Below are 14,840 nucleotides of genomic sequence, written 5' to 3'. Positions count from 1 at the left end.
TGCTCCTAAACCCAGTCTGCGGTGCCTTTATCTGTCAGGGAATCACACAAGGAAGTGGCCTCTACAGAATTTGCGGGCTTATGAATGGGGAGGGGCTGAGGAGGCCATACCTTCTGCAAGCCCAGTGAGGCCCGGCTTCTTGGGAGCAGGCTGCTGAAAGCTGGGGTGGTTTGGAGTGGTTGTCCTCAGCTTCTGACTGGCGTTCCTGGCACTTAAGATGGTGGCACACGCATTGGCTGAACATGAGGCTGCCTCTCCCTGGCCAGGCAGATGTTGAGGGACAAGGCCTCTTCCCCTGTCTCTGCTGCCCTCTGGTGGACATGTGGAAACATACAGAGCCATACAGATGCCCAGCTTGCCTCCACTGCCAGAAGTCCCCATCCCAGGAAAGGAGACTGGGAATGAGAAAGCCTCAGTAATTAGGAAACAGGAGGGCAGGCTTTCGGTCACCAGGAAGATGTGTCCTGGGAGCCCAGACTTTGGCTCAGACCTCTGCCATCTCAGGGTAAGGCTTCCCAATCTGATGGGCTCACCTGACCCACAGGCTCCTCTATGCAGGTGTTCTCGTCTTCATCCACTTCCTGAGCCCCAGCTGTCTCCTTCCTTGGGTAGGAAGCTCCATAAACTCCCTTAACTCCTAATAAGGAGGCAACATTGGTTGACGCCCAGGCTGAGAGGGTCCTCCGCCTTCACTGCCTTCACCTGCTACACCAGTTCCTTCCCCTGAGCCTGGTCCCACGTTCTCCAATGCCTCCTAGGAGGGCAGGGAAGTTGGAGGCTTGCCTTTAGCTCCCAGCTGCGATTCTACCTCTGGACCTCTTGACTTTAAGCAATGTCTTTTCTGTGTGGTTTTTACATATGTCCCTATGAAAGAATCAGTGACTTGGAGGTGGAAGACTGGCACTCAGCTCTGCTGAAGTCCCCTGCAGACACCTCCAGCATGTGGTGGACCTGACCTGAGCTGGCCTGCTTCCCAGAGTGTAAGCAGGAGGGAGTGATGTGAAGGGCCCGCCCCTCCTCACCTGATGGAAGTGAGAGGGGAGAGAGCCTGCTTCCTGGCCTAGTGGACTGCTGGGATCTGGCATAGAAAGCAGATGGCTCAGTTTGTCTCGGTTCCTCTGGAGAAGGCTGAGCTGCCTGAGCCTGGTGGCCCTGGGCCTACAGGAGGGACACGGAGTTAGAATCCATTTGTTGACTGTTCTTACCTCCCCTGCTGCCCAGCGTGCCTTGCTGCCTACAGGCTTGTGAGGGCCATGTCCCATAGAGTCTGCGTCCTTCCCGCCCGCATTTGCTCCTCTCTGGCTGTCCACCCAGGAATAGTGCGCTTGATACTAGCATCCAAAGATGCCCAGGGAAAACAGGCTGCTTTCTACTCTGGTGCCACATGCTCACTGGTTCATCTGGGAGAATGGAGGCCTGGAATGGGGTGGTGAGTGGAGGTTCCATTGGGCCCTGCTATGCCAAGTAGCCAGTTCCAACAGCCAGCCTAGGGGGAGGCATTTGGCATGCCATGTGCCACTCTATAACTCCTAGCCCAAGGAGGGGGAATCACTACTTCATAGGAACCCTCAGCCAGTCATTCCCCTGCATCCCACTCTTACCTACCCCCTGCCTGTGGGACATCTGCTTCCGGCCTGGAGGATACCTGCAGTGAGAGACAGGTTTGTAGTGGACAGAGGAGCACAGTCGTAGCTCCCAGGCAGGGGGCACTTCCCCTGCTGTGACCTGTGACCCTCCACCTCAAACAAGCATACCAGCAGCCCTTGGACAGAGAGGGGCTGGGCACCAACAGCTCCATGTAGGGGAGGGCTTTGAACTCCTCTTCTCCGACAGCCACGTAGTGACGGCCACTCACCAGAGCTGTGCCTGCTGACAGTCGGAGCCCCCTGAGGGTGCAGAGTCTGGGGGGAGAAGTGATGAGGGCTGCTGGGTAACAGACTACTCTCCGCCAGCAGATGCTGAGGTAGGGACAGCTCCTGGGGGATCCTCTGACTTTGGTCCTCTGGGCAGTGTTAACCTAGGTTCTGGCCTGATTTGTAGGGCTGGGTTAGAGAGCCCGTCCCGAGGCACAAAAGAAAGCCCTGCTGGAGAGAACATGCCTTTTCATGCCCTTCCCAACTTAAGAGCAGCAGGGCTCTTGGGAGCCTGCCCTTCCCCCCCCCCCCCCCCCCCGCCAGTCCCCATACTCACTGGTGCACAGCCCCATTCTGTAACCTGGCCTTCTCCGTCAGCAGCTTCAGTACCATTTCCCAGTCCTGGACGGCAGTCTGGGACAGTTTCAGACTAAAGGGGGGACTTAGCAGGTCCCCATTCCTGAACACACTGAGACAAAGAACAGCCAGGTAAGGGGATGTGTCCCTGAGACGCCACATGTGAAAGGGGCACAAAGTGACCCAAGAAGCACTTTACATGTTCCAGTTTTAATTTCCCCATGTGTAATGGGGCTCCTGGAAAAACCTACTGACACAGAAATCCAAACCCCCAGCCCCAGGGCCGGCACTCACAGGATATAGCAGGGGGTGTCTGCTGGCAGCCACTGTCCAGAGGCCCCGTCACATGGGGGGTGAGACATGAGAGGCTCCTGAAACCCAAGCCAGGGAAAGTCCAAGACTTCGCTTGGGACTGGATGGTTCTAAGAACATGGGCTGAGCAGGCAGGAAGCAAAATTGTGCAGGAGAGCGAGTGAGTAGGGACAAGTGCTCACACCTTTCTGAGAGGTGCACCTGTAGTCCCTGAGTCACATGACTCCTGCCCTTGCCCAGGGTTTCACAACTGACTCCTTCTTTGGCGTGGCCTGGAGATTAGGTAAAAGGCAGGGACTGAGCAGGGACTGGAGTGAGCACGGCACATCCGTCCCCTGGACTGGACACCTCCTGCTGTTTCCAGGACTTCCACCCACAAAACTGGAGCAGTCCTAGGGGGAGGGATGGGACAAGAAAGGCTGCAGTCTCCCTGGACTTACGTGTTGTCGGCCGCTTTTCCCGCCTGGGTGTTTCCTTCCAGGAGGCAAAGAGCTGAAAGGACAAGCAGGCAGAAGCAGGTGGATCTCAATGAGTTCAGTACCAATCTGGAATATAGAGTGATTCCAGGACAGCCAGGGCTAGGAGCCAATACAGATCTAGCACTCCAAAGTAGACTGAGACAGGAGGATGGAGTCCCTCAAGTGGGTCAGTCTACTCTATGTGACTCAAGATGAGTTTCAACTTCTGAGCCTCTGACCACCACCTCCCAGGTGGTTACTAGTCTGACTCCAAAATCTCTCATTTGATTTCCTGCCCCTCCCCCAATCATCTCTCCTTTCTTTCTCCTGCTGTAGCTAAGCATCTCAGACTCTCCCTTAGGCTAGGATGAGGCCATCTTTCAGTAGCTGCCCAGCACCCTAAGTGTCCCTCCTCACTGGAGCACTCTGCCTTTTCTGGGCCAGGAACATGTGGACATTTGAACTTGCTGCAGGATCCCAGAGAACTGAGTCAGGCTATAAATCCATGTGGCTTTTAGGTGTTGAAGGCTGGGGGAAGCCATAAGTATCTTACTGTAGTCCAGAAATTCCCCACTCATGAGGTGACAGTCAAAGATGTGGCTTGTTCAGAATTCCACAGGGAGTGTCCAGACACCATGTTCCTTCCCTATAATAAACTTAAACTACCCCAGCTCAGTGTTCAGAGCAGGGTTAGGAGCTAGGCCTGCGTGGGAAGCTCAAGTCATTTGTGTGTGTGTGTGTGTGTGTGTGTGTGTGTGTAGTTTTTGAGACAAGGTTTCTCTGTGTACTCCTGTCCTGGCTGTCCTAGAACTAGCACTGTAGACTAGACTGGCCTTGAATTCACAGAGATCCGCCTGCCTCTGCCTCCTGAGTGCTGGGATTATTATCTACCACCTGACCCTCATCTTGCTGAAAGAGATGTCCCTACTCTAGCAGGAGTTTCAGACGCTTAAGCGCAGCAGGGAGGAAGTGGACAGTTTTAGGGTTTGGTGGTGATGGCATGGATTTAATCAACAGCTCTTAGGAGTAGAGAGATGTCTTAGCAAGCAAAGGCATTTTGCTGCCAAAGTCCTTAGAGCCCACATGGAGGAAAGAAAGAACTGGCAAGTTGTTCCCTGACCTGCATGACAAACACGCAAGATTAAAAAGGCTGGAGAAAGCCGGGCAGTAGTGGCGCACACCTTTAATCCCAGCACTCAGGAGGCAAAGGCAGGTGGATCTCTATAAGTTTGAGGCCAGCCTGATCTACAGAGTGAGTTCCAGGACAGGCTCCAAAGCTACACAGAAAATCCTGTCTCAAAAAACAAAAAGCTGGAGAGAGGGCTCAGCAGTCCAGAGCCCTCTGCTTTTACTGAGGACCTGGGTTGAGCTCCTGGTACTCACACAGTGGCTCACAACCATCCTTAAGTCTAGGTCCAGGGGATTTGGCATCCACTTCTGTCCTCTGAGGGCACCAGGCATAACAAAGAATTTATATGCAGGCAAAACCCTCGGACAGAAAATAAATCCTTGGCCAGGTGTGGCAACCAGGTCTTTAATCCCTGCACTTGGGATGCAGAGGCAGGCAGATCTCTTAGTTTGAGGCCATCTTGATCTGGAAAGTGATTTCCAGCTGGGTGGTTGTGGCGCAGGCCTTTAATCCCAGCACTCAGATGACAGAGGGCACAGGTAGATCTCTGTGAGTTTGAGGCAAACCTGGTCTATAGAGCAAGTTCCAGGACAGGCTCCAAAGCTATAGAGAAACCCTGTCTTTTTTTTTTTTTTGGTTTTTTTTTTTTTTTTTTTTGGTTTTTCGAGACAAGATTTCTCTGTGGTTTTGGAGCCTGTCCTGGAACTAGCTCTTGTAGACCAGGCTGGTCTCGAACTCACTGAGATCCGCCTGCCTCTGCCTCCCGAGTGCTGGGATTAAAGGTGTGCGCCATCACCGCCCGGCGAGAAACCCTGTCTTAAACAACAACAACAACAACCACAAAGAGTTCCAGGACAGCCAGGGCTACACAGAGAAACCATCTCAGAAGGCAGGCAGCAGTTGGGGGGAAAGTAATTCCTAAACAAAGTTCCACTTGAGAATCATCCCCATGGGCTGGTCCTGGTTGTGGCGGGCACTAGCTTGAGTAACAGAATGCAATCTGAGTCACAGCTCACTTATTAGTTGATCATGTAGACTCATGCCGGGTTCTCTCACCGCGCTGCTCTTCCAGCACAGCCTGTCCCCAGGCTCTGGGAGAACCAGCCGGCTGACTTGGAGCTGAGTACTGGGCAAACTGCTGCTCCCATGGCCCTCCCCAGGCACTTGACCAGCCCAACCCACTCACTGGAGCTTGTGGAATCCTTCAAAGCCAGCAGCCACGTACTGTCCTCCATTCTGCAAGTCAGCCAGCTCAGTGACGGGGTGGCCATCGCAAAGTCTGTAGAGGGCACGGATAGCCAGTGGGGCCTGCACCACTGATGTCACCTCAGAGAGGAAAGCCTCCATGGTAGGGTAGCGGCGTTGGGTCACCACCAGCTGACGGCCTGGGAAAAAGGGGTCCCCGTTGCGATACACCAGTACTCTCTTGGCTGCCATAGTATATCCTCACTCACAGACACAGAGCGGTTGCCAAGCAACTAAACCAGGGCTGGGAGCTATGCCAAAGGTGGAGTCCTGCCTTCTTATCCAGGAAGGCTTCAGGCACCTTGGACAAGTGCATTCTCCTGAAAGCAGGGTCTCAGATCTGCCCTTGATGGGCCTCACATGTGCAGGGTAGATACGATCATATTTTTTCATTTGCTTGCAGAGCTGGGACCAAACCCTGGCCCTTCTATGCTAGGTGAACACTAGTACTGAGCTGTCTTGTGCAGCCCAGTCTGCTCACATTACAAAAGGAAGACCTGGGGCTCAGCGGGAGGAAGACAGAGATTCCCACACACATCCAATCTTCTCCAGGGCTTGGGCTCCTTCAAATTGAGATCAAGCGTAATCAGTCTGGGGGCTGCTCCCCAAGGAGGATGCTAGCTGGCTTTGGGGATGCTGCGCTGTGTGAGTGGGAGATGACCCAGGTGGCCCAGAATCAGTCCTGGTCAGATGCACGAGATAAAAGCAGACAAGCTCATAACCAAGAAAAACTTTTATTCTCCACAATCCTCCCACCTTCCTTATCCCAAGGGAAGGTAAAATTTGGATGAAGTGACAGGCAGAGGCTAAAAGGGCATGCCCTTCTTTCCCCTACTGTGCCAGCACAATCCTGCAGCTTGGCCTGACAGCTACGAATGGCCAGGAGCAAGGGCAGAAGACAGAGGTGGAACCAGGTCCCTTAACGCCTTTTCATAGCATCCTCTTTGGGAACCTACTCTCCTGGATCCTCGGGTCTTGCCTGATGGTCCTGTTTTTGTGGACTGCTCGTCCACTGATCCTCTCTTGGGGAAGACAAGATCTTCATCTCCACAGCAGAGTCCTCTGGTTTTCCCACCCTTCCTCACTAAGCTCACTGGTAGTTCCATGGCTGGAACTCCTAGCACTGGGGTTGCTGGCTCTTGGGTGGCTTAGTTCTTCTGAGATCCAGGCTACTATGTTCCAGCCCTGCCGATGTCCCATCCCAAATCATGTGACCTTCTGAGGTGCTCAAATCATGTGGCCTAGCTCTTTGGCAGTCAGCCTCTCTGTAGCTCGGCTTTCCGGGGTATGTGTCCACAGTATTTGGATGTCCACAGAGGGAGGGCAGCTGTGTCATGGCCTTTGCAGAACAAGGACTCCAAGACTTGGGGTCCCCAAGGGTCTGATCCTCTAGGCAGGTTTCATGAAAGGCCTGTCCTCCATGATCTGGCCCTTTGGTGGCCCTGTCCCCTCCAGCCTGGCTGTCTAATGCTGCAGGCAGCTGTGGTCCAGCCTTCCTGTAGCACAGTTCCCTGCCCTTAGCCCCCACTGTGTCTTTGCCTGTACTGGCTAGTCTGTACAGGGGTTTCTGGGGCTGCGATCTGCCCTTGCGGCAGGAGTCATCTGCAGAGTGTGGCTCTCCTACGGTCCTGTCCCTACACAACTGGTCCTTAAGGAGGCAGCTGGATTGCAGCCAGGTCTTCCCACAGGTCTGTCCCCTGTGGTCCAGGCACACGTAAGGCTTGTCTCTGGTCTGGCTTGCTTCTGGGGATCTCAGTGTTTGCTTGAGAATGAGGTACTGTTCGGAAAGAACAGGAATAAGCTTGCTCAGGAATGGCAGAAGGCCCCTCCCCACCCTTGACCTGTTTAGAAAGGGTCTCAGTTAGTGCCTACCTCCTTCCGGCTGTTGATGGCCTGTTGCAGCCACAGCAACTCCATGGCCAAATGGTTGCGCTGGTCCTGGAGCTCATGTTGTCTCTGGGACAGTCTCAGATCTGTGACTTCTTTGAAGAAAGGAAGAAAAGGAGAATGCCTTGAGGGGTAGACACTGGGAACTAGTCCAGTCCTAGATCCTGGCAGCCTCCATGTTCATCAGTCAGGCAGGGGGAAGGGATGAGGAAGGGTGGCAACAGCCCTCCATGTTCATCAGGCAGGGGGAAGGGGTGAGAAAGGGCAGCAACAGCCCTCCATGTTCATCAGGCAGGCAGGGGGAAGGGGTGAGGAAGGGCAGCAACAGCCCTCCATGTTCATCAGGCAGGCAGGGGGAAGGGGTGAGGAAGGGCGGTAACAGCCCTCCAAGTTCATTAGTCAGACAGGGGGAAGGGGTGAGGAAGGGCAGTAACAGCCCTCCATGTTCATCAGGCAGGCAGGGGGAAGGGGTGAGGAAGGGCAGCAACAGCCCTCCATGTTCATCAGGCAGGCAGGGGGAAGGGGTGAGGAAGGGCGGTAACAGCCCTCCATGTTCATTAGTCAGACAGGGGGAAGGGGTGAGGAAGGGCGGTAACAGCCCTCCATGTTCATCAGGCAGGCAGGGGGAAGGGGTGAGGAAGGGCGGTAACTTATCCCGCACTCTTCTGTGTTTCAGCTGGGAGGCAGAGGCGGCAAAGCAGTACTTACCTGCATTGTCCACCTCAGACACGGAGATATCTCTGGTCTTCTCCTGGCTGGCTCTCCTGCCCTGCTCAGTTTGAAGCCAGGAGCCGTCATCTTGGCAAAGACTTCCTGGTTTTGCTGGGCTCCCTCCTGTCTTCAACACCATCTCCTCCAAGATGACATCTTTCTCAGAGTCTTTACATGAGAAATAGCTCCAGAGTTTCTGCTCTGGGTTTGGTATTTTCTCTGCTTTCCAGGAGCAATGAGATTTTGCCTTGTGAAAAATCAGAGAGGTATGAGAATCAAAGGGTTAAACCCCCTCAGATGTCTGGAAACCAGTCTAGTAGGCTAAGAGGTAGGGCGAAGGATTGCAGTGTGAGTGATTCTGGCCTTGGGGGCACAAGGCAGACACATAGTATAGACCATTTCCCAGAACCCTGTACCAGGTTCTCCTTCTCTCTTACCCCTGGGGTATATACTACCTCTGGGAGAAATATGGGCTTGGGAATCCAGCCCCCAGTCCACCGAAGTGTGCTGAGGTCACCCTCGATCTCCTGTACAATTGCTTCATACTCAGCTCGAAGGCTCTGGAATTGACGCCGGACCAAGAAGCCCCGGATACAAGCCTAATGTGGAGAAGCGGGGAAAATGCCTCTTAACACTTTTACAAAAGGGGCATCTTGAGCCGGGCGGTGGTGGCGCAAGCCTTTAATCCCAGTACACACACACAAAAGAAAGGAGAAAGAGAAAGAAAAGAAGGAAGGAAGGAAAAGAAAAAAGGTATCCTGGCAAACACGCTCGATTTTGTGGTTACTGGCGGCTGGAGAATCGAACCCAGGGCCTTGAACATGCTAGTCAAGCGCTCTACTTCTGAACTACACCCCTAGCTCAGAAGATAGATGTTTCTTGAGAGGTCATGGCGGGGCGGGGCGCCAGAGAAAGCACACAGTTATGGGGAAGGGACAGGCAATCACGGTTTGGAGCTCTGGGAGGCGGAAAGTGCTGGGCTGGACCCTCCCCCTCGTTTTAAGGTTCTTCTAGCTCTTCCGACCCCGCCCCTGCAGGGCATTCTTCAGTGCCGTGCGGGTAAGGGACGCCACGTGACAGCTTCATCTTGCCGAAAGTCCGGGTCCCTGACCCGAGGTGCACTTGCTCTATCACGACCTGCAGTGCCGACACCTTCTGAAGAATCAGGCCGGAGTCCATTTCGTCTCCAACCGCCCTGTGCTGTGCATCCTCCGCATGCGTGCGCTTGCGCAGTGCACCTATAGGCTACGCCGCTCTTGAGCAGGCGCAAACACAGGGCCCCGCCCGTTGTTTCCAGGGTCACGCACACGGCTTCTTCCGACCCAACTATGCACCCCATCCGGTCCCGCCCCGAGCCTTTCTTCTCGACCCAGTGTGCGGCACGGTAAAAGCAAGAAAGACACCGAAAAGGAGCGGCTTTTCCGTTTGTTTAATTCCATCCAGTGCCCCCCACTTCATAGCACCTGGGGGGCTGCGGAACCCTCCCGAGTCCGTAAAAAGTCACAGTTTGAAGGGAAGGAGAGAAGCAGCTAGGCCTGGGTCCAACACCTACGACGCCGGCTGCTCCTCAGGCTCAGCGTTCTCTGCCAAGTGCAGCTTCTGTCTGTGCCAGTCAAGGACTGTAACGCTTTGGACCCCAGTGTTTCCACCTACCTTCCTCCCCATCCGCACAGGCTGTGTGTGTCCAGTGCCACCACACCAGGCCACAGGCTAAGTAAGGATGATTATGAAAAGCTGCAAGGGTAGGAGAACGTCAGTTTCCGAGATTGTAATCGTGCCAGGGCTTGCCTCTGCTTTCTGAAGGAGGGCTAGGTTAGTTTTGTGCCACCGCTCGTGATGTCATTTTCTCTTAGCAGTCAGGAAATTCTACATTCCTTCTCTCAAATGCGGAGAGTTTGTGGCTCACTCTGAGTCAGGATTGCAGGAGATGGGAATGTTTGCTATGTGTGCATACGCCGAGAGGGAGGCAGGATTTCTCCCTCTGCTGAGAGACACACGACCCTACCAAGCCCCTTGGAAAGGATACATGGAATTGCTAAGATCTTCTAGCTGTCAATAGAGAGAAAAGGAGGTTTCTGTCAGGAGGGGACCGAGAACAAACGCGGATACTCAGGGGAAGCCCTATTAGTGGATCTGGAGGAACTCACAGATCTTGGGTTCATGTACCCCCAGACTTTCACTGGGAGAGTTGGGAACCTGTGCCCTCTCCACCCTTGGTAGATCCCAAACAATCAGTTTTATGACCCACATTGCTAAGCAGCTGGTCCAGGTTTCGGTCAGCCATTGTCTTCTTCTGCTCCTCAGGCAAGCTCTCTGTGACCCCATCGTCTTCCTCTTCCTCGTCCTCCTCCTCCCCACACACGTCCAGGCTGAAGTGCAGTCTGGCCAACTTCTCCTGCATCTCCCGCACGTGCTCCAGCTGCTCGAAGGAGCATTCCTTCCCTGGACAACTCCTGAGTTTAGGAACCAGCCTGGGACCCTAGCCAGCCCCATCCACAGAACTCCCCTGCCCCTGGACTTACCAAAGGCCTGCAGGCGACCCGAATGAAAGTCATTGAGCAGGTTCAGCAGCCCCCCCTCCATCTCGTAGACATCAGTCACTTCAGTCAGGAAGGAGTGCTGCAGGGGCGTGCCTGCAGAGCCGCCCCCACCTCCAGCCAGCACCGGGCGGCATTTCTCCTTGCCTACTCTGAGTGAAGTGGACATGACCATGGTCATGGGTGTTGGGAACAGCCAGGCACGCCCAGATCTCTGGTGCCATGTCTCTCTGTACTACTTCATCTGCCCAGCCCACTCACCAACACAAATGGATGTTTGTGCTGAGGTCTTGCCCTGAGCAGTGGGATGGGGAGAGGGAAAGGAGCTAAGGAAGGGGAGGAAGGAAGAGGACAGAAAGTCTGTTTCCATGGTGCTGCAGCAGGAGCTGTGCCTGCAAGGAGATGGACCCAGCCTCCTGTCTGAGAACCCATGTAGCTCCTAGGACTCTGGGTGGGTCACTCGGCCTTGGCCTTCCTTTTTTACTGCCAGCAAAGCACCTCCCACCAAAAGATTTTCCTGCTCTCGTTCCAAAAATGTTGTGAATTTTCCATCTCCTTGCAGGTGTGGCTCTGGCTGCAGCAGGGTAATACATTCTGCTCCCCAGAGTAACAGTGAACACTCCAGTGAGCCAGGCCTGCCTTCCTCTCCTGCTGCATCCCCTACTATTCAAGTAGCCCTGAGCTTCAGCTACAGCTTCGATAGCCACCCTGGCCCATGCTGGACGGGCAGATGGTACAGACATCCACAGGAGCATGGCTTTTATAGAATGCTAGGGAAAGAAACACACCACACCGTATTCACGGGAACAAACTGGGACACCTATACTGTAGGATCCAAATTCTTTTTTTGTTTTGTTCTTTTCAGTCAGGGTCTCACTATGCAGCCTTGGCTGGTCTGGAATTCACTGTGTAGACCAGGCTGGCCTCATAGAGATCTACCAGCCTCTGCCACCCAGTGCGAGGATTCAAGGTATGTGCCACCATGACGGGTGTGGTGGCACATGCTTTTAATTCTCGCACTTGGGAGGCAGAAGCCAGATCTCTCAGAGTTTGAGGCCAGACTGGACTACAAAGCAAGTTCCAGGACAGCCAGGGCTACAAAAAGAAACCTTGTCTCAAAAAGAATAATAATAACATAAAAAGAATTGAGCAGGGGCTGGAGAGATGGCTCAGTGGTTAAGAGCATTGCCTGCTCTTCCAAAGGTCCTGAGTTCAATTCCCAGCAACCACATGGTGGCTCACAACCATCTGTAATGAGGTCTGGTGCCCTCTTCTGGCCTGCACATATACACACAGACAGAATATTGTATACATAATAAATAAATATTTAAAAAAAAAAAAAAAAAAAAAAAAAAAAGAATTGAGCAGAGAACTTAAATAGGCTAGGGAGGTCGCTCCGTGGTAGAGCGCTTGCTTCGCATGCCCAATATTTTGAGGTCAATTCCCCAGCATCGCTAAGATGAAATAAAAGGGGACAAATGGCCAGGCAGTGGTGGTGCACGCCTTTAGTCCCAACACTTGGGAGGCAGAGGCAGGTGGATCTCTGTGAGTTTGAGGCCGATAGGGGGACAAATCTTTGCGGAGGGGAGGCGTTTATTCAGCACTCCTGGAGCCTTCCAGCAATAATGTCTTTGTTTTCATGCCCTGCAAGCTTTTCAGCTCTGAATGTTCTTCCCTGTCAGGGAGTCCAGCAACTTCCTCTGCAGAGATACAGCCCCACTCTGTGTGGTCCCAGTGTCTCCCTGCTTTCTCTCTGTGCATCCAAGGGCAAGCACTGGGTCTCAATCCCCACCCCACCCCCGTGAACGTGGAGCCAGTACACGCGAAGGCATCAATTACCGCGTGGCAGCTAATGTCTGGGGGTTCTCCTTCTCATAGTGCTCAGCCCATAGCCGAGGTCCTGCATTCTTGGCGAACACCTTCTTGTACTCACCTCTTGAACTTGGTTCGCTGCTTGGGTGATGGCAGATGAGGGAGTCCCAGGGCTAAGGAGCCACTGTGGCTGGTGGGCACAGGAACTCTCCGCAGTGTGCCTGAGGCCTGGGCTGGTTGGGCCAGGCAAGGCTTAGGACTCCTCTTCTTCTTTTTGTCGTCCATTGGGTGCTTGATTGGACCTCAGGCCTGGGAAGGAAGATAAGGAGAGGGCCAAACAGCCCCTTCACTCAGCAGCTCTTCAGAACTGACAAGAACTTGTTCCTGTCCAGCAGTCAGGAGCTCTGTCCTTTTGTCTGTACAGGGCCCAATGCCAGCCTATTGCTGGACAGTGGCTATGCATCTGAAGGACCTTCCAAGGCTACTCAACGCCCTTTCCTTCCCAAGAACCCCATGGGCCTGCCTGAGAGGGCTGGAGTGGACCCATCTCGCTGTTTTCCTGCCACTGCAGCCTACAAGCCTGGGGCTGGAGAGGTGGCCGTGACTAGGGGAGCCAACTGAGGATCGGGTGTCTTAACGAGGCCCCGCTCTGTAGGAGATATGACCAAGGTAAGGTGGGGCACCGGGGAAGGCTCTAGTGTCAACCTGTCCACCACAGTGACTAGGAATGACTGACTCACAGCCTCACCTCCCTTAGATACCGGCATTTCTCTTCCACTTCAACTGCAAATACCGGGGGTGCCTAGGAGGTCCCTGGGACAGCTTCTAGCCTTTTCCAGTGAGAGTCTCTGGGGCTGGCTCTCCACCGATGTCTCCAACTATGGCCGGCACAGTTTAGCCTCGCTCTCATGCAGCCCTACCGCCTAGGCACCTGGTCTGCTGGGGCCTCTCCACGGGGTCCCGGTCCAAGATGCTGTCAAAAAGCTGTTGCTTCACTCCTGAGATGGCGATGATGGAGTAGGAGCATACACATTTATGTCAGCAGCATAGAATAGCTGGGTAGCATCAGTGGGGCTGGGGCGGGGCAGAAGGGAGACAACTTCTGTCTCCCCATGCAACAGTGTGAGCCAGTGACCGCGCTCAGCCTGGGAGGCTGTGTCCAAGGAATCACGCAATTCTGAACCTTGGCTTCAAAAAAGAGCATCAGGTGCGTTACCCTACCCCCTTCTGCATCACTCCCTTCCCACATCCCTTGGGGAGCCACTGACCTGGAGGCTTGGGGTCTGGAGTGGGGGAACGGTGCTTCTCTGTAATCTCCCTCTTCGCGGCCGGGAACTAGAGCTGGTGGGAGCTAAGCTGGCTGGCTGGAGGTGATTTGCATTTAAAGAGAAAGTAGCCCTCTTCGGTTCACTGGGAGCTGAACCGGGAGGAGTCCTCATGTTGACTCTCACCGTATGAATTGAGCATACTCTCTTAGATATGTATTTAAAATACTGTTTCTCGTCACGTTTGGAAGGAACCCCTTACAAAATGGTGGTGGCTTTGTGTGCAGGATGGGGGTGATGGGAATAAATGAATGCGTGGGTATAGGCAACATATAAAAATTAGGCAGCAGCCTCCAGAAGAAATAAAGACAGCCAAGTATCCAAGTGCCCTGTTAGACTTTTTTGTACATTTAATCTTTATAGTCCTAAATATAATTGCTATTCCAACTTTATTGAAAATAACCAATCGTCACTCATTCCTGGGCCACATAGCATCCAGACAGTCCTAGCTGGTAAGTGTTGAAGAACCAACGGGATCTCTTCTCATCTATGTAGGGAGAACCAGAGCAGTAGGAGACCTGGCCACCTGAGCTCCTGAAAGAGCCTGACCCAGAAGTGTTGATTGATCTTAGTGCCGGCCAGGAGGGAGGCTCCATCACTGCGGCGCTATTTATAGACCTGGCAGAGGTCCTGGCTCAGTCCTCCAGAGCAGCATCCAACGCCACAGGAGAGTAGCATCCTAGCCAGGCTGCCCAAACCTAGGAAACACATCCATCTTCCCCTTTCCCTGAGATAACAGCAGGCTGTCCTGACCTGGGCCACTGGCTGCTGGGGACCCAGGCATGTTGTTTCTGCCAACAGTGATATAGAAATGTTTCCCAGGTAATTTAGACACCCAAACCACTTTAGGAAGGGACAGTATTTCCAGACTTCTGAACACCGAGGGCAAGAGAGAGGGGGACAATGGAGATGGAGAGGTTTCAGGCCCCTCACAGTGGCAGAGGATCAGAAGCACCTCTGCGGTCCCCACCTTCAGCCCCCTCCCGAGGGGCCAGAAGCTTCAGCAGAGCTGCTTTGCTCGGAAGAACAGGAGGATCTTTGGGATCAATGGGGCGTACACGGAGTATTACCCATGTACTGGCTAACGAAGCCCCTATAGTGCCAGGATGCTGAGCATCTCCATTTTTTCTGCCTAAACCTAGAGAGGAAAGATGCTGGGTGATGCCACCTATAGGTTCTCTCCTACAGGAAAGCAGCTGAATTAAGGAACCCAG

General features: G+C 53.7%; 3 protein-coding genes across 5 annotated transcripts; all 3 read right to left on the bottom strand.

The window, feature by feature from the left end:
• Positions 1 to 3: 3 nt before the first annotated feature.
• Dcdc2b (doublecortin domain containing 2B) lies at positions 4 to 5,546 on the bottom strand. Its single transcript, XM_041652881.1, is given in 7 exon segments — positions 4 to 637; positions 1,023 to 1,158; positions 1,606 to 1,645; positions 1,755 to 1,901; positions 2,191 to 2,358; positions 3,647 to 3,651; positions 5,292 to 5,546. Coding segments are annotated over 7 exon segments (888 nt in total). The 3' UTR covers positions 4 to 500.
• A 526-nt stretch (positions 5,547 to 6,072) lies between these two features.
• On the bottom strand, positions 6,073 to 9,166 carry Iqcc (IQ motif containing C). The gene is made up of 5 exons (XM_041651155.1): positions 9,090 to 9,166; positions 8,408 to 8,551; positions 7,950 to 8,199; positions 7,227 to 7,336; positions 6,073 to 7,131 (listed from the first exon to the last, which is right to left on the bottom strand). The coding sequence occupies exons 1-5, from the start codon at positions 9,129 to 9,131 to the stop codon at positions 6,472 to 6,474; spliced, it is 1,206 nt and encodes a 401-aa protein (XP_041507089.1). The 5' UTR covers positions 9,132 to 9,166; the 3' UTR covers positions 6,073 to 6,471.
• A 204-nt stretch (positions 9,167 to 9,370) lies between these two features.
• On the bottom strand, positions 9,371 to 13,724 carry Ccdc28b (coiled-coil domain containing 28B). Of its 3 annotated transcripts, none has more exons than XM_041651437.1 (7): positions 13,570 to 13,658; positions 13,233 to 13,299; positions 12,423 to 12,610; positions 10,475 to 10,641; positions 10,201 to 10,394; positions 9,979 to 10,001; positions 9,371 to 9,555 (listed from the first exon to the last, which is right to left on the bottom strand). In XM_041651437.1, the coding sequence occupies exons 3-7, from the start codon at positions 12,584 to 12,586 to the stop codon at positions 9,501 to 9,503; spliced, it is 603 nt and encodes a 200-aa protein (XP_041507371.1). In that variant the 5' UTR covers positions 12,587 to 12,610; positions 13,233 to 13,299; positions 13,570 to 13,658; the 3' UTR covers positions 9,371 to 9,500. The 3 variants fall into 3 exon arrangements, with proteins under 3 accessions (XP_041507371.1, XP_041507369.1, XP_041507370.1); XM_041651435.1 differs by having other exon boundaries at positions 13,050 to 13,299; positions 13,570 to 13,655; XM_041651436.1 differs by lacking the exon at positions 13,233 to 13,299 and having other exon boundaries at positions 13,570 to 13,724.
• Between the last annotated feature and the right edge of the window lie 1,116 nt (positions 13,725 to 14,840).

This window comes from Microtus oregoni, unplaced genomic scaffold (genome assembly GCF_018167655.1).
Source record: "Microtus oregoni isolate MIOR12 unplaced genomic scaffold, Mior012 000005F_ref0000423, whole genome shotgun sequence".
In the NCBI taxonomy this organism is placed as follows: Eukaryota; Metazoa; Chordata; class Mammalia; order Rodentia; family Cricetidae; genus Microtus; species Microtus oregoni.
This window is presented reverse-complemented; position numbering and strand designations above follow the sequence as displayed.

Excerpts from the sequence above, each read along its gene's own strand:
- Iqcc (XM_041651155.1), bottom strand. The coding sequence starts at position 9,131 with ATGGACTCCGGCCTGATTCTTCAGAAGGTGTCGGCACTGCAG. Across the intron at positions 8,200-8,407 it reads AGCCCATATTTCTCCCAGAG|GCAAAATCTCATTGCTCCTG; the intron begins GTAGTATATACC and ends ATTTTTCACAAG. Across the intron at positions 7,132-7,226 it reads CCATCAACAGCCGGAAGGAG|TACCTCATTCTCAAGCAAAC; the intron begins GTAGGCACTAAC and ends CTTTCCGAACAG.
- Ccdc28b (XM_041651436.1), bottom strand. The coding sequence starts at position 12,586 with ATGGACGACAAAAAGAAGAAGAGGAGTCCTAAGCCTTGCCTGGCCCAA. Across the intron at positions 10,395-10,474 it reads GGGTCGCCTGCAGGCCTTTG|GGAAGGAATGCTCCTTCGAG; the intron begins GTAAGTCCAGGG and ends GGAGTTGTCCAG. Across the intron at positions 10,002-10,200 it reads TGGACCAGCTGCTTAGCAAT|CTAGAAGATCTTAGCAATTC; the intron begins GTGGGTCATAAA and ends CTCTATTGACAG.